The sequence below is a fragment of the Stylophora pistillata genome, chromosome 4, assembly GCF_964205215.1.
Source record: "Stylophora pistillata chromosome 4, jaStyPist1.2, whole genome shotgun sequence".
Taxonomy (NCBI): domain Eukaryota; kingdom Metazoa; phylum Cnidaria; class Anthozoa; order Scleractinia; family Pocilloporidae; genus Stylophora; species Stylophora pistillata.
The window spans coordinates 7,618,228-7,636,792 of NC_142522.1; the positions used below are offsets into that span (position 1 = coordinate 7,618,228).

General features: G+C 39.2%; 2 protein-coding genes across 2 annotated transcripts; one reads left to right on the forward strand and one right to left on the reverse strand.

Annotated features, from left to right (window-relative positions):
• The first annotated feature begins 1,234 nt into the window (after window positions 1–1,234).
• LOC111333832 (uncharacterized) lies at window positions 1,235–6,198 on the forward strand. Its single transcript, XM_022939454.2, has 8 exons — window positions 1,235–1,574; window positions 2,028–2,103; window positions 3,082–3,204; window positions 3,691–3,778; window positions 4,343–4,398; window positions 4,581–4,622; window positions 4,735–4,846; window positions 5,507–6,198. The coding sequence occupies exons 1-8, from the start codon at window positions 1,318–1,320 to the stop codon at window positions 6,061–6,063; spliced, it is 1,311 nt and encodes a 436-aa protein (XP_022795189.2). The 5' UTR covers window positions 1,235–1,317; the 3' UTR covers window positions 6,064–6,198.
• Window positions 6,199–7,410: 1,212 nt separating this feature from the next.
• Window positions 7,411–17,547, reverse strand: LOC111333831 (uncharacterized). Its single transcript, XM_022939453.2, has 4 exons — window positions 17,324–17,547; window positions 14,839–15,700; window positions 13,578–14,091; window positions 7,411–12,834 (listed from the first exon to the last, which is right to left on the reverse strand). Exons 1-4 carry the CDS (start codon window positions 17,384–17,386, stop codon window positions 9,162–9,164), a joined length of 5,112 nt encoding a protein of 1,703 aa, XP_022795188.2. The 5' UTR covers window positions 17,387–17,547; the 3' UTR covers window positions 7,411–9,161.
• Window positions 17,548–18,565: the final 1,018 nt, after the last annotated feature.

Genomic DNA, 18,565 nt, shown 5'->3' on the forward strand with positions numbered 1-18,565 from the left:
TTCTACATCACACGACGGTTGATTGACAAATGGTCCAGTGGGACCTAAGGCTCCTTTTATAGCGCGCCTTCGTGTTTAACTTGCGTTTTTCTTTCCTCACTGAAAGATTATGCACGTCATCTCAGTGTTGTAAATACAGTACATGCAGCAGTTCGTTCCCGTTTGTTTGGTTTCAGTAGCTCTTGTCGAAATAGTTCTGCTTCAATCAAATTATATTTTATTATTTGAATGCAATGTAAATGCTCGAGAACAGTTGTTTGAAGGTGAAACTTTGATACGCTTGACTTCATCATCAACGTGCCAGCTATAAAATATGACACTACCCCGGTAATACGACCACCCCGTTAATATGACCACTTTGTTTTGGCGCGTTGGTGGTCGTATAATATATATATATTATTTTCTTCCCTTCTAACGCGATTTTAACCGCGCGCTTTCAGTGTCCAAAACTGTAAATAATTGAGAGCGAGTACTTCGCCGTTAATGAAATTTTATTGACTGCGAAAAATTTGCTCCATAATATTATCGAAAGTGATTACTTTGCCCTTAATAAAATGTTACTAACTGAGAAATATTCCCTCGGCATATAATAATAATAATAATTATGATAATGATAATAATAATAATAATAATAGTTTAATATTCACATCAATATTTTATTTAGCAATAATTTCCATAAAATCCTCTACAATACAAAATATTAACAGCGTAAAAAACGATCCAAAATAACTCACTTTCGGCTCACATCTACTCCTTTTTTTCGTCAAAGCGTCTGGAAAACTATAAATAACGGAGTCAAATCTGAACAGATTCAAAGTCTAATAATCTGATAAGTAGTTTAATATTTGTAGTGCGCAAATTCCATTTATATAGGATCAAATGAAAATTGGATTATATTAAGAATTATACTGATAAAATTATTGGAAAAATTTTATTGAACTTCTATAGATAAAGTTAAATACAAAATTTGTAATTATATATATTCCCGTTTGATACGAACCTTTGGCTCTTTTCGTTCATAGAACTAAACTTACTGACACTGAAGTTGTTGTTGGAAATAAACACCCCTATTTGAGTGATAAAGATTTCTCAACTTTATTGGATCTTAAGTCTACAGGCCTGATCCTATACGTGGGTCTTCTTTTCTGCTTACTCGCGATAAGACCGTAGATACTACGGGCAACTTATTAGAGATGTTTATTATTTCGGGCTACTTCGGGCGACCCGAGCGGTTTACCCGGTCAGCGGATTCCAATTTTTGGCGGGAACTATAGTAAGGACTGTGCTCCTGGTTGATCGGTTGTTCGCAAGAGAAAAATGGCGTTTGCAGAAGCGATTTCGAATGAGATCGATGACTTTACGAGAGACGAACCTGCTCCGTTTGATGACGATGATCCTTTTGATCTTCCACCTCCTTTACCACCGCTTTCTCCTCATCGCGACGAAGACAGAATGAACCAAAATGGCGACGCTTTAGTAGGAGATCAGCCGGATGAAGGCGAAGGAGGCAAGAAAGAGTCAAACACGAAGCGGAAAATAAAGAGATCGCCGAGACCGAAGCTAGACGAAATCAGGTGAGAAAAAAAAAAAACGCTAACTATGAACACATAAAGTAGATTGACTCGCCATCGAGTTCTTTACAATTCTGTTGATAGATCAACTTACCGCAAAATCGTAATAGGCTCGGTTCGAATTCTCAATACGGGCTCTCAGATTACTTATATTCGATGCACGCTCTTGCAAAAAGACTCAGCATATTTCTTTGATATCTGAACTATTTTTCTATTATCTTAGAATGAAAATACGGTACGCCGATGATTAATTGGATTTAGGGCAATATGAAGAAGCGACATGTAAAGCAAAATATGAAAGAGCTGATTTTATATGATGCATAATTGTGATTTTCATTGTAGAGCTCATTAAAATCTTCTAAGTAACCTTGGCCAGAGGAAACAAAACATTTCAGCCTTTGTGGTTGTCACTTTGGTTTTTTATAGTAGCCTTACAAATATGAATTTGTTTTGTAGGCTGTGCGGTGACCGTGGTCTTCCAGCTCTAACCCACCTTTGTGATGGAATCAAGTTCAAAGGGAAAGGTCATGAGGTACACATGACATGTGAAATTATGATCTGACAAGAGTGTTGAAGCAATGAATACAGAAGTTGGTTGATACCTCATGGGAGGATCACAATGGGGTTAACCATTAGCTGTAAAATGGCCAAAAATTTAGTCATTAGGCATGAAAATTGACCAATATTAATTGTTAGTCACAACAGAAGTTAAGTGTAAAAATTTTTTCGTTTCTAAAATGTATCATTTTGGGTTAGCCCTTAGCTGTGAAATGACCAAAATTTTAATTGTTAGCTGTAAAAGCTATCGCCCCATCGAGACCCTCTTACAAGGACTCATTTTTTTTCTTTGTTCCATGCTTGTCATGAGATGAATATCAATTTTCTTTAAGAAAAAAATAGTCACTATAAATTACAAAGTGGGAGATGCGTCAGCCTAATGGTTGGTGCATTGAACTTGGGGTCAAGAGGTCTTGGTGCAAGACCTTGTGGGGTCATTGTGTTGTGTTCTTAGGCAAAACACTTTACTTCCAAAGTGCATCTCTCCACCCAGGGGGTTAGTGCACTGGACACTTGTAGTGTTTCACGGTCTGTGAAACGTTTGAATTCAACCAAATTACACGCACACAAAACAGATTCAACTTGACACTCAACCATGTGCTTTTTAAATCCCCTAATTCCTTTCGGCCGTACACAGTTACATCATAGATACTACAGCACTGGGTAGAGAGGTGTCGTGTTCTTGAGCAAAACACTTCACTCTCACAGTGCCACTCTCCGGCCAGGAGTACAAATGGGTACAGTTGAACCTCGATTATCCGGACTTGTCAGGACTTTGGTAAATAGTCCGGACAATCAAGAGTCCGGTTAATCGAAAATATTTGCTTCATGCCAAGGAAACTGGGATAAATTCCAGTTGGATGAGCCACTAGGCTTGAGTACAGCTTAATCTTTCACCTATAAACTATAATCAAGTTTATTTCAGTCAAATTAGAGCTCTTGGTTCTTTCAGGCCTCAGATCTGAAGCTACTGTTACAGCGTTATGAATACTGGGCACATCGCTTGTTCCCAAAGTTTCCTTTTGCAGATGTTGTAGATCAAGTGGAAAAGTTGGGCAGTAAAAAGCTAGTTCAAGTAAGAAATTCTAGATATAATTTCATCTTCTAGGATCTAAGAAAAGGTTCATCTCTATGCTGTCTCTAATTCTAATCACCTTTGAAATGTGAACAAGAGGTCACAGGTCAGAGTTTGTGCCTGTACTTAACCTTTATTAGTTGGAGAGAGCAGCCCACCCCCGAAGCAAGCTACCCTTCCTCTCACCAAGGAATAGGTAGGGGAGCCATACTTATTGGTTAGTCTATCTTTCAAATTGAACCAGGGATACCCATACAATAAAAATCAATCAGAGGGCAAAACTTATATGGTAGATTAAAATATTTTTAAATCCGGCTGTTAAAATGTCCAATACAAACTAATGTAATGGCAACATCCTTGTTGACTCAACACTGCTCTCTCTACAGTTCCTGTGGTTCTGACAAGAGAGTTTGTTTAACAACAAAGAGTTTCTTCTTCTAGGTTACTGATTTACCTAAGGAACATGTTTTGTGTTTACAATTGTAGAACTGTATCAAGAGAGTTAGGCGAGGTGAAGATGACATAATTGATGATGGAGAAAAATCAGAAACAGAGCTTGATGCACAAGATGGTGGTATGAAGATCATAAGCTTGTACTAAATGCTTCCTGTACTTGTACCCTGTTCTCCCTCAAGGCCATTTGTTAGTTTTGTCACACAACTTGTATTCTCCTGTGTTGTGTGACAAAGCTGAAAATCAGTTGCAAAGGAGACAGACCTTGATTATTCTGGATGGCACAGAAATGATTCTAATTTTTGTCGTGTTATAATTTGGAAAGGGAAGATGGGATACTGGACTCCAGGTAAAGAGGTCTGGGGAGGTCTGGGTTGGAGACATGGCTGTATCACTGTATTGCGTTCTTACTCTTACACTTTACCCTTACAGTGCCTCTCTCCACCCAGCAGTTAATGGGTAACAGCGAATTGTTGAAATGCTGGAGAGTAACCTAGTGATGGACTGGCATCCCATCCAGGGAGGGAGGAGAAAAATCCTTGACGGGAGGGGGTGGGGTAGGATAGTGATACTCAGCCATGGAAACCAGGATATGCTTAGGCTGGATAGTCCACTTTACTTCAGTACAAACTTTACTACCTCCCTATAGTATGGAAATTGAAATATATTTTTTTATCATTATTAGTATCCAGGGATGATAGAACACAGTCACAAGTTCCTGCTACTCCTGTTTCAAACATTGTATGTATAGAAGATCAATTTGCCACTTTTTATCTCTTCCACCATTTCCACTTATACACCTTAACATCAGTATGCATATTCTTATTATTGAATGATGTAAATTTCCTAAAAAGCATATATTCCTTTATGGAGAACTACAACACCTCAATTTGACATTTTTTTTAATTTTCTAATAATTTCAGGTTCAACCATTTGGTGTACAAGCTGAGCCAAGAAATGGGATGGTAAGATAGGAAATTATTGTTTTTCATTATGACAGAAATTTTCCCGGAATATATTTTTTGTCCAAAGCACTTTCAGCTTAATGCAAACTTGTTACACCTTCCTTTCTAACAGGTCATTTTGACGCCTGAACAACAAGAACGAATCCGTCTTAATAGAGAGAGGGCATTGACAAAACGCAAAGCTGCTCAGGAGAATCAGATTGCACAAGAAAACACTCCAATAAGTGAGTATTATTCTTGAAGGGATTTCAAATCAAGTTATTTACTACCCTATCGCTCACGTCAAAAATTACTGAATGCTGATCGGCTAAAGCCTGTAAGGCCGAGACGGAGGTTACTTTTGTCTCAATCGCAGAAGTACTGTAATTATGGAAATCAAGGGGACGTAGTTACTTGGTTCTGATTGGCTGAACACATGTCAGCAGCGCGTTGGGTTCTCTCTTGAATTGGGTTTTGGCGGAAAAGAAAGACAGAAGTCAAAAAGAAATCAGAACAAAGCAAAAACAATTCCAAACCCCAAAAACAGACAAACAAACAAAGTAAGTCTAGGAACGCAGTATTTTCGGCGTACACTTCCTGTCAAGTCACAGTATACCATACTTTTTGGGAACATATCTGTGAAATTTTTAAAAACAGAACGTTGTGGTTCAAAAAAGTCCTGGCATCAAAAAGTCGAACCAAAAAGCCATCCATATAATATTCCCTACCTACGCCCTGTAGTTTTTTTCCTGGCTTGTTTGTTTTTGACCGCGGGTAGAAAATATTTTCGTCGGCCTTTTTTTCGGGATATTTTTTAACGCGGACTTTTTAGTCAAAGAACAACCCGTAGAAATTTTAACCCACGTAATTTTAATCTCGAAGTTGACATATTTATCCCCTGATAGATGAACAGACAACCATCATCGAGGAACCTGCGAAGTCCATTGATGTTTTGGAAACTGTCAAAGACGTTGACAGTGGAGCAGGAAGTGTAGGAGTGGAGCACGATTCTTCGGTGCAGGAAAACGATGTGGAAATGTTTGATGATCATGTGGATATACCTGTAGATATTCCGTTACCTGATGGCGGAAACTCAGAATCAGCTGATGGCGCAGGAATGAGCATATCTATGGCTTGGGAGAACGAGAATATGAGAGAGGAAGACACTGAAATGGAAAATGCAGAAACAACAACGTACATTGAAAATAGTAATGATATTGCTCAAAATGGAGAAAACCTTCCCACAGTGCAAGACGTGGTTGTCAGTGAAATCACAAAAGAAAATGACTTGTCTATCTTTGCCAACAAAGGAAATGCAGATTCAGGCTCTACCTTCTGTGAAGACGAAATGCCTTCTTCTTCACGGGAGGAGGGTATCCAGCAAAAAGGGGCACAAGAAACATCAGAAACGGGGCCCTCAGAACAAGCTCCCACTGATGCGGAAGTGGAACCAAAATCGTAGATTTAAATGTTCGAGATGTTCACAAACGAAAAGCTTCTATGAATTGTTCGTCTTAGGTTAAGAATTTCCTCTATATTTGTTTGGATAGGTTTACACGTACAACGTAAGCTCAATACCAAACAGCGGTCAAACGAGTGCACATGTGCGAATGTTGTGTGGCTAATTGGCATGCTGTCAGAACCAAGTTTTCTTACTGGAATTATAATCAACCACATAGACCACTTTCATAAATGACTGCCGGATTAATATTCTTTTGTTTAAATTTAAATTAGCCTTTCTGGCCTCGTTTTCCAGTACAAAATTCAAAAGAATACATTATCTCAAGCGAGGCCAGAAAGGCTATTTGAATTTAAACAAAAGAATATTAATCCGGCAGCCATTTTTGAAAGTGGTCAATAAGCCAGTAAGTCACGTTGTTTTTTAAGGCATACGACGTTTCTGATAAAACTCAAAACAGAATGGTAAATCAACAAGATACCCTTACTTGAATAAGCTTTGTGTTCGGAAAGTCTCAAGTTTTTTTTTTTCCTATTTTTGTTTCCTTCTACTGATTTCTATGAAAGTTCTAATTTTATTTCGCTTATTTTGTGACAGCAGTCGTATTTTGTTTTCCTTTACAATATTTCGCGGGAAATTGGTGCGCAGCCGGCCAGGATTCGTCCCCTCGCGCATGCCCGCGACAGTTATGTTTCTTTGTTGAAGTTAAGAATTAGAGCCTTACGACGAAAAAAAGCGAGGCACACTAACGCTACGACATTTCTCCACCTTAACCTACTAAAACGAGTCGCCGCGGTTCAATTCATCTCTGCGGTTATTTTACGGGTTTAAATTATTTTGTAGGAATGATGTGCACCAGAAAGCTCCGCGTCACAATAAGCGAATTCTCACTGATTTAAGTGAGAGATTCCCATCCTGCTTGTGTTTGTGAACCATAGTGTTAGTGAGACCTTCGCATCGTCGCCATAGGGGAGGTATATTTTAGCTCCTCTCAGATGTGGAGAAAATCTAAATTTTTGTAAAACCTTTGAGACCAACCGAGCTTCATTTCTGACAAGTGGGACAAGTTATATCATGATTCACGGTGGGGCGTTGGTCAGGGTCCATAATCGTTGTGCGTGTTAACTTCACCTTTTACACACCGACGTAGACATGATTTACTATCGTACTCAAAGGGAGAATTTATCTAACCAACGGAACCTTTAGTTTGCAATCATTTCTTTTACTTCTGTGACCTTAATGTTTAATTCAGTATGATATTACTGGGAGAAACGATATACTGATCATTATTTGGGGTCAAAGAGTTAAGAGAGCAATTCCTACGCAAGTTGCCGTGTAGATTTAAGACACTTTTCATTCAAATCAAGTCTTTATTATATACATGTACCGGAATACTTGAATACTTTTGCACTCTTTTGCTTGATAATAATAACAAATATTTACTAGCCCATGGGAGGCATTTACAAAACACCATTGGTCAAGTATCCCCCAGTGAAAATTAAAATAAATACAAAACGAAACCCGTAACACCGGACCCAAATTTATGTCTTAATAAACAACGGTATAAAATTGCAACTAATTTCGTAATTGACTGCATATTAAAGTGGTTAAAGAGTCCGTTACGAGGTTATCAGAGAAAGTTTCACGATGAGGAGAACGATTGGTGGAGAAAACCGACAAAACCAAAAAATGCCGAAAGGTGACCTGAAAATTTAGTGCTATTTAACCAAACTCCAAGTTTTCCAGTGAGTCGTCGGTTCGTTCACGCCGTTGGTGGTAAATTTGTTAAAGATCAAAAATAATAGCACAGAATTTTAAGGTATTTTTACTATGTATACAAACTGATATATTTACCGTATGTTACAAACCCAACCGTTAAATTTTGAAAAAAGAATTGCAACGCTATGTCCACTTTCCCTTTCATTTTCTGGTGTAAAAGTAGTATTTCCTCATTTTGGCCCTGTAAAGTTGTTCACTGTAATGATCATTACGTCCAGCCTGGAGCTGTCACGCTACCAAAGCGACGTTGTCGTGACCACCAAAGACAACTGAACGGCGAGAGCGAAATTTTTTCAAAGGTGTTCCACTACTGGCTGAAATAACATTCAAATGATTGTTCTCTAAGATCGTGACTTAACATCGATCAAAATCTGGACATTCTAAGTTGTACTATGAAGGTCTTTGGATAAATATCTTCCTGGGAAATAACCAATGTCAAACCAAAATGCAGGTTTTGTAACCTTGCTGACCATAATATATGTAGGGAGCCATAATTACTCATTTTTTCTACACCATTAGAACAATGCCTCACCCTTCCGCGCCCCACCCTACGTTCTTTGCACTGATGGTGTAGGATTCACTCTTACCAACACAAAAATTCATTGACTTAACCATTCGCATACAAGCTCACTGAACATAGCTTTGCATGACAATGGCAATTTCTCTACGGTTGACGAGATTTGTTCCAATGCTGTTAAAATAGATAAAGCACGATTATATCACGGTGACTCCCAAACACTCGAACCGCCAGCTGAAAACAGGTCAGAAAGTATAATTCAAGCAAAAACAAAATGATGGAAAACTTCGTTCATTAAAAAGAATTATTTTTCTCCCCATCTCACACAACAATGCTGTATCGTCCTTGGAAAATTTTGAGTTGTTGCGAGTAAAACTGAGAAGAACCTGAAGGGTAAAATTTTGAGCTAACAGAATTTTGGGCTCTACAAGTTTCGAGTTCTTAACTGTAAAATTGCGATGAATGTGTGCAACATTCAGGGAAAATCAATTTTGGTTCGGGTTAGCGCGAGATTCGAGTTATTAGGAGTCAACTGAGGTTTAGCTCTTTTAAGAGAGCTGAGCAATGCCCTTTAGTTTAGAATTAATCGAAGAAAGGATTTTTAATCTTCCAAAAGAAAACCGATTTCACAGAACACCAACAGTTACTCGGGCCCCATGGGGAGGGGGAGGGGAGGGGGTGCTCAGTTGAAGAAAAGTGTGCCAAACATCGTTTAAAACATTTGTGATAACCTTACTGAGAAAGTTTTATACTGTCAACATATTAGAAAAATTTCTAAAAGATGAATGACCTGCCGGGTATTATGTTAGCGATGTTCCTCCATGGAAGGTCCTTGTGGCATCCAATTTTGATCGCCGTACCAGGAACTTAAATCACGAAAGTCATTTCTGTAGTATCCGCGCTCTATAAACCACGTATCTTCTCCCTTCTGACGTTCGGCTTCACGTCCCTCTGCCCGCCGAGTATACCAAGGTACATTGTTCACCCTCTGAACAGCACGACCGTGCGCGCGATCGAAAAACCAGGATGGATCTAGTGGACCTTTGTAGGGCTTGCGCTTCGTATCACAGGGAAACCAAGACTCGTATTTATCAGTGCTTCGTTTGAAATCTCGATCTTCTGCTCGGCGCACATACCATGGTTCAGACCGCTGATGAGTGCGACCTTTGGCGCGCTCGAATAACCAAGTGGGAGGTGGAATGGTCTCAACTGTGTCGGGATCGACGGAATTGCACACTTTGTCTTGCATGTAAGTATTTCGCCTCTTCCTTCTTTTCTTTCCTTTGCTAGACCTAGTGCGATACACTTCGTCGGAGAACATCGGTCCTTGAGGGAATGACTTCTGAGAATTTTTTGGCAGATTGAATCTCTTTTCCAACCACTCTTCAAGTGACAACCCAATATCTTTTGGTGGAATTGGACCTTCGGATGGAGAAGTATCTCGGAAAACTTTCCTATGATTTGCCTCTTCGTACGAAAGATCGGGCGTCAATCGGCCATCTTCGGCAGCAATCGGACCTTGCGGTGACTTTACACTACGCTTTACAGTAATCCCATTCTTAACCTTCCACCACCGGTTATCACGTGGCCGTATCGGCTTTTCATCGGGTCGCTTCGGTTTCTTAAATGAACTCTTCGGATTTTTTCCTGCATTGTGAGTCGATTCTTCAGAAACTATAACGAAGGCCGTCCCCATGGTCTTGTCGGGATCGTCCGAAGTTTTCTCCGCGCGTTTTAGCTTATCATCCCCCTTAAGCAACATTCCAATAAGATCCATGTCGAACGAAAAGTTTGTAAAATCAGCAAGCGCTCTGTTCTCAGATAGCACTGCAATTTCTGACTTCCTGCCTTCTTTTGACAACTTGAGTTCTTTTTTATTTCCCTTCTTCGTGTTCGACAATATTTCTTTCGCCTGGATTCTTCCATTTTCCCAATCGCATCTTCCGGTCGATTTCTCTCTGCCTTTTGTTCTCTTAACCTTTTTTTCCTTGACCGAGTTTAGATCACGCAGTTTAAGTCCTTTTTCTTTTCTATCGACTTCTTCTCCAGAAGTTTTTTCTTCATAGCTGTCAGCATGAAAATAAGGCTTTATCAAACTCCACGGCCAATTGATTGCTTTTCCCTGCTGCTCAAGAGCCTGCTTGGGAACATCGCTCAACCACTTTCGAACATCTTCTAACCTCTTCCTAAAAGGCACTTTGCCATCATTCCACGACCATTGAGCCTGTTCTTCGTGTTGTTGTTCAAAGGCACTGCTATAAACATGGGACAGCCACTTTTGAATACCTTCTAACTGCCTTTTAAAAGACCCCTCGCCATCGATCCGTTTTCTACCTTTCTTGGTATCTTTCGGACGTGATGCTTCTTTTTTCACTTTCTCAGCCCGTATCTTCCATTCACCTTTGGATGATTTACTCTTTTCATTTTCTCCATTTCTCTTCCGTTTCTCTTTAACATATTCAGCTTGCTCAGCGATTACGGAGTCAAATTCTCTTTGTCGCCTCCTTCTCTTTTTGTCCTTTTTCACTTTGTTCTTTGGTTTTCCGTTGGTCCGCTTTCCAACTCGTTTAATGTCTTTGTCTTTGACTTTTTTAATCCTTTCCTTACTTTGTACATTTTTCGTTTCCCTATATTCAAATATCTGTCCTACTCCTTCATGGGGCAACTCTCCGCTCTCTTCATCTTCCTCTTTCTTAGCCTGAATCCCAACTTCCTCTTGCGCACTTCGATCATTTTCTAAGATCTTTCTTAAATCTTGCCTTTTCGTTTTGTCGTCTACGGATTCATTTCTTGGCTCCTCGTCATCGTGGTTTTGACTCGCCATTGTATGGTGTGTCTTTTCTTTCTTTTTCCTCCGCCTTTCTTTATCGAACCTGGCTTGTTCTTCAATAACAGATTCGTATTCTCTCTTGTATTGTATCTCAGCTTTTCCCCGTTCTTTCTTTGCCTTTTCGTTTAGTTTCTCCTGTTCAGCCACTCGTCTTTCCTTTTCTTGTCTTTTTATGATACGGAGCTCTTTCAACCATTTTTTATATTCCTCTTTTGCCGCTTTCTTCAACGATTTCAGTTCTTCTTTCTGTTGTCTTAGCTTGTTCTTCTCTTCAGAAATTTTTTGTCTAAGGCGCTCCACTTCCTTCCTCTTCTCTGCACTAAGAGTTTTCTCTTTGAGCTTCAGTTTTTTCCTCTCTCTAGCCAACAGTCCTTTTACTTTCTCCTTCAGTTCCACTTTCTTTCTCTTCAACCTTCGCTTTTCCTTTTTCAATGTTACTAAAAAATTGTTCATTTCCGTCCTGTTCTTTCGATGGAGTTCTTTCTCGGAAGAAATCCTCTTCTTCTCCCGTTTCAGTGCCTTCCAAGAGCGTTGCAAGCTTATCTTCTCTTTCTCGAAACGACGCCTTTCACGCCGCAACTTTGACACCATGCGATCTGCCTCCGCAGCGCGCAACTTTGCCTCCCTTTCTTTCTTTTTCAACTCACGCCGGAGGATCCTCTGTTTGCGAATCTCTTGCCCACGAAGCTGCGTCAAATTTGTCAACTTCTGTTTCTCTTTGGTAAGGAAGTGTTTATCAGGCTGAATAGAAGTTCGTTTTCCCTTTCCTTTCTTCTTAAAGTATCTACTTCGTCTGTGAACTTTTCTTTTCATATCGGAAGATACTCCGCTTTTTTCCGTGTCAGGAGCTTCGTACGAATTAACAATTTGAAAACCAACATTTACCGTCGATTTTCCAGGTGTCTTTGTATCTTCTGTAGTTAGCATGCTAAGTGCTTCCTTAACGAAGGAATCGTCGTCGTTATCCCAGTTTCCATCACTTGTACCGTCCACGTATGAAACGACTTGGAGGTCTTTTTGCTGCGAGGTGACTGAAGGGGAAAAGTCCATATTTGAAAAATAATCCGGGATTCCGTGGCTTAAAGAGAAAATTCCGTTAGGAAATAGTGGATTTTCAAAAGGAGCCCCTCTTTTGCTGAAATCTTTGCAAATTTCTTCGGAAGGGCGAACACCTTCGCGTCCTTTTCTTACTCCGTCTAACGACTGCGACTTCTCAGTTTTCTCGTGCTCAGATTTTTTAGCAGAAGTTGTCGGATCTCGGACGGATTTTTCGACTGTTCTATCCAAGAATCTCTCAATAAAAGAAGCAGAGTAGGACGTTACAGAGCGGTCCTCAGCGAGAACACTTAAATCCTTCCTTTCACTGGGATATGAGCACTTTGTATGCTTTGTCTGACAACTAACATCCGTATCTTCCTTCAAATGCGAATCAATTGTCCAGCGGTTTCTAAAGTCTGTCCAGATGTTGTCCCAGACATGCTCTTTGCTTCTTCCTTGCGACTTTACATCCAGTTCTTTAGAACCAATGATGCCTACAGAATCTTTATTTTCTGGCGTCTCTGATTCAACTGATACCTTATGACTTGCACTTACATTGACGCTTCTGTATCCATTCCTTTTCCAACGGTGAAAATAATCCTTCCAGTACCTGCAATAAACGTAATACGAGGTTAGAACGACTTCAACTACTCAATTACCCTTTAAGGTACTTTGCCCGATAGAGATGGAGTGCACAAATATATATTTTTCAACGAATACTGAGAAGTATAGTCGGTCCGGTCAGCGGTATTGGCGCGGTCGAGATGAATTTGAAATGCGAAGATCCTGAGTTCGAATCCTCTCCCATGCCTCTCAAATATTAGTTCGTTTAGAGCAATTTTCATTCGAACGTCGAAATTAATCCGGGATTACTCCAGTTTTCTTCAACCACGTCTGTGATTGGTCCTAAAAAAACTCACGTCACCCTCTAAACCAATAAGATTCGAAACTAAATCCACTCGCGAATTGCTCACTCTCGTTTTCCCGCGCTTCAGGCAGCAAGCGCGTTTTAACTTTGGGTTCTCCTTGTCTCCTCCTGATATTTTTCTTGGCTCTGATTGGCTGTAGCGATTACTTACGCGTTGGTTATAAGTGCTCTCTATTGGTAGTCCTTGGTTAAGTTTCTACGAAACACCTCGAAAAAAGCTCATAAGTCAGGAGTAGCAGTATACTTTGTATTTTAGAGCGCGATTCTAGCGTCGAAGAAATTTACGTGGTGACCTTCTCTAAATGTACAACTGTCTAGCTTAAGAGAGCACATCATCAGATATAAGAGGTGTTGTCGCTCAGCTGAATGAACACTGAGCTGCTTGCTCCCACACCCCTTGGCCCAAAGACCACATGGCTACTTACTTATCGATCTTGATGCCGCCAGCCACAGCCCTTCTCAGCTTCGAGTTCTCGTTCATACGACGCCATAGATCAGCAATTTGTTTTTCTTGTTCGTAAAGCTTCTCCATTTTCTCGAGCTGTTCTTGTAAAGTTTTACTCCACTCACTGCTTCCCTTACTTGACTTCTCCTCTTCATACTTCAGCCGCCAGTACCATGACATGACTTTGCTCATGCGCAAACGCTGTTTCACGCTTTCGTACACGCCCATGAGCTTGAAATGTTTCAGTTGGAGCTTTTCGTGCAGCGCTTTCGTGTCAAACAGATCATCTGTTTCCGTTTCATGCTCCGAATCTTCATGAGTTTCAAGGCGTTCTTCTAATTTCCACATTTCCAGCTGATCTAGGAAATCAACTGATATTTCATCCAAGGGCTCTATGGGATCGCTGTTGAGTGGAAGAGAGGCTGTCTTGGGCCCAGGTCTCTTGATGCTCCCAGACATCTCCAAAGCTTGATTGCTGATAAAAACACTCAACCCTGTCGATAAATAGTGGAGATTGAATTTAATTTATTCAGAACAAAATCAGTTTCCTTTTATCAGCTAAGTTTGTTTTGTTTTGTTTTTTTTTTGCCCGAAGAAGTTTTTCCCGTTGCCTTCAGCCACATTAGTGGTCATTTTCTGTTTTCTCATAACCTTGCTTATGGAGAAATTAGATACTGGTCAATCTTCACAGCAAAGGGCTGAAAGAGCCAATGTCATTTAATAATATAATTTCCGTGATGAATACAGAGGTGCACAGTCTCTGATTGGTCGAGGATTGCCTTATCATCTCACTATAATCACCTCGTGCAAAGTTATTACAGTTGGGCCACTAAATTTCAAAATGGCTGCATTGTGTTTTCTCAGTTTTACATAGGAAGTGATAAATGTGATACAAGAAAATAAAAATCCTAAAGGGTACGAAAGATGCTAAAAGTGTTTGGAGGAAAACTTTTCAAAAGAAAGTCATGAAGGTTTTTGTTGACGGAATTAAATGAACCTGTTAAAATCTAGTGGAAAATTGCTGCTTATCTCAATACAAGTGTAGTTGTAAAAGAATTTACAATTTTCAGTTTACAAAATGAATTTAAAACAGAATTGAAAAGCACTTTTGTACTAAAAAAAAAATCATTCCCCCCAGGCTCAGTGAAGATTGTTGAATAGTCCCCTCCACTTTGTCTCAGGGATTATTCAACAATAATCACTTTGCCTTCAGCACATAATTGTTAAATAGCTTGCCTTACCATAGCCAATACTGAATCCCAGGGCAGTTGTTACACCCAGAACTACAAACAAGGTTGGAAGATCAACATGGAAAGCGCTGATATCATTAGTGCCTTCTGTTGCAATGTGATCCACCATTTGTTCATCCTCCTCATCTATTCCTCTGTCCTTGTCAATGACTTCAGACACTTTCGTTATATCAGTACAGTCATCCTCAACCACACGGTCTTCATCCAAATCACTAGGATTAAATAAATCACTATCAAATGAGAAAATGCTGCTTGTGGACACAACCATTTCATCAAGTGGTTTGTTTTCATGACTTAGGTCTTCATAGTCTTCATTTTCATCTTGTTCAGGGATGGGTTCAATGGCGTTATCTTCATCAGAACTGTTTAAATCATTACCAAACGAGAAAGAACCACTCTCTGAGAGTAGAGGAAGCTCTTGCCAACCATTGGAATTACTGTCTGTTGTTTTAGTGAGGGAATGCATACTTCCTGTGTCATCACCAATCAGTTCAGAGAGCAACTGGTCATCTACGTCTTCCCCAGAAGAAGCACCCTGGTCAACACAGAAGTGATTTGAAATGATCATAATACCATCATCTGCAGCACATTGGCAAGAGCTTTGTTGGACTGCCAAAAGCTCATCTCTGGTCTTAGATTCTTCACTGAGTGGTAAATCATACTGGGTTTTTGTTGCAGGATCAGGTTCCAAGTTCTTCTCTTCCATGGGTGGTGGATGACATTGAAATCCACTGAGGACCTCAAACTCTGCCTCTCCTTCACTGTCATCTTTAATACTGGGTGAGTCAAACGAAGAAACTGAACCCTCAGCATGCAAAGGTGACTTGGAATAGGACACAGAGTTCTTCCGTGGCTAAAAAAAAAAAAAATTTACCTTTGAAATTTTGTTTTGCAACATTTCATTTTTCTGTACTCTAGTAGTTTCTAAAATTCAATTATTTAACAAGACACTAGCCAAATTTAATAAATGAATAAAAAAAGATTTATTAAAAAAGAAAGAAATAGGCTGGATTAAGCTGTTTTTTACCATTGCTTTTCAGTACCAAACATGTGAACAGAGGAACCAAAAGAAACTTCCAATCAAAAGAAAGGAAAAATAAAAACAGAGAATGCTCCTCATTCCTTGCTCCCTGAAATTCTAAGATTTAAAATTAAGAGATTACTTGGTCATCAATAATTTCTTTAATACAGAATCAATGCCAAACGCTTTTGGATCAATAATATTACTGTATTTGTCACATGACATAGATATTGCAGTATTTTTGGCATTTAATGAAAACATTTATGACAATATCATTATGAAGGTTTTTACTTTATTATTATAACAATAAAGTAAAAACATCTCTGGCTATTTTGATTAATTTGGTAGAAGTTATAAATAAGGCCACCAATAAATAAGCAAGGGTTGCCATTGACTATGATAACAGACACTAAAGTGGAGGCAATTTCTTAGCATTTACACATATTTTTCAGTTTGTGTCATTGCCAACAAAAAGACTCTACAAGAGCTTGGAAACCCATGATTCCTTATAACAATCAAGTAAACATTCCACTTTCTTCTTCTTCTTGCACCTGCAAGTTTTGTAGCCTAATAAATCTGAAATTAAATATGCCATCTGATAATGAAGTCACATTAATACCATTTACATGAATTGAACCAAAATTATAGAAATCCTTACTAATAATGCAAAGAAAATTCTCAACACGAGAATGCTAAAAATCTTTACCCCTAGATAATTTTTATAACTAGATAAATTCTAGTTCAAATCACTTGGAAGTCTAATGGTGAGAAGTCAACAACACAATGCTGACTGTTCCCTCGATATTTCTGTTTAAATTAAAATCGCACAAATTACATGAAGAACTTTGACCTTGAAAAAGAATTTGTTAGGAAGCTACAGTTTGCTCAGCAACATAATTTGATCACAAAATACAGATCGCTGAAGGTAACAGCAGTACTCAGTTGAGAAAAGGAGGCAGAGAATAAAGCGAATTTGTTACTAATTTCATGTTTTCAGAATAACCACCCGGCTTATGTAATCACAGGTGTAAACGAACGTGGTTATCACGTGGTTACTGTTGACAAGCGAAAAGGTAAATACGACAAGTTGAAAATGAAAATTTTCGGGACTTGGGGACGTTTAATAAACAAACAGCCGAGTATAACAAGAAGTGCTGCTAATACATGGGGAAACTTTACAATACCCAATATTCTGCTTCACCTAAATTGATGCAGATTTCGAATATCCAGAATTTATACTGAAAACGGCGGAAAATCCTGGCGCCAAAATGTTAAGCTGAGGAAGCATTTGCATTTGGACTATACCCCACCTAGATTTGACAATTCCCACAAATTTACCTAAGTAGGAAAACCAAATATTTCTGAAGACGAAGACATACTCGTTTTTATGTACGTGAATGTGGAAAACCAGAACACTTTTGTTGAAAACGACTCGAAACTGAAGATGCACCTTACCTCGATGTCAACTTTTCCCTCTTTATCAACAAAAGTCCACCCGTTTTCAAAATCGTCTGACATTCTGGTAGCTATGGCTCCCGAAGAAAATCATTCACATTATGAAAAACCGACCCAAACAAGAGATTTGTCAATTCGCCGCTACTTGCTGGGTAACAATTCTGAGATATTTTTCTTCCGTTGAATGTTTTGGTTTTTGCTCAACTGAGCGTTTCATGTTGTCAATCCGGGATAGTGGTCATGTGATAGTAACTAGCCAATAACAGTATCTGCACATGCATATTTTTGCTTATGTTTCACGCCCCCTGCGAAGCTAACCAATAAAAAAAAAAGCTGGATGTAAACAGAATTTGTGGTTACGCGGTGATAGTGATGCAATTTTTGCTGATGGGAATAACTCCAACGTGCACATTGATAGAACTGCCACGTATACTTCAAATCGCTTCATCTGGTGGGTTTAAATTGAACAATTTTTCAAATAACGCAACCATCAGCACTTTTACATTAAAAAATGTACACAAACTCAGCGGTGCGGCTTGTGGGAAAGGCATCAAATTTTGCGTATTGCCGGGGCAAAACCGCTGGAAAGTTGCCATTTTTGCAAATACGCATTTCTGTCGAATTCTGCCAAAAGACTGAAGGCGTCCCAGCTCATATTTTGAAGCTGAAAACTTCCGTCTGTGTGCGCTAGCGTTTAGAATATATTCTCGTGAACATATTATATTTCGATATGATTAATAAAAAGGCTGAGATATTGGAGCCTATGACTCCAAAAAAAATTGTGAAAAAGTGGAAACATTGACAAAAAAAGTAAACGAAATAAAGTTAAGAGCCGTTTATAAAGACAGCTAATTTTCATCGGGTCGTGTCTAAAATTTTGAAGAACCCTGATTCTTCTGGAGCACGCTGAGAGTACTCTGGACATGAAGTCCAAATAGAAGTCAGTATGCTCCAGTTTTTTTTTTTTATGCAAACAATGCAAGATATTGGTCAGGTGATTAGGGTGATTGGGACACTATGAGCATTTATCAGATACTTTTCTACAAGAGCAAAGCATTATTTCTCTACACAGCTCAACCAAGGTCATGGTAAAGAACCAACCATTTTCACGTGTGATCCCTTAGTATACGTTACAAGAGAGAACATCTACCCACAAATGTCAGTGTTAGGAAAGTTCTCCAAAGCCAAGAAAAGACCACACATCAAGCTTAACATAACACATATATTTCAAATCTTAAAACT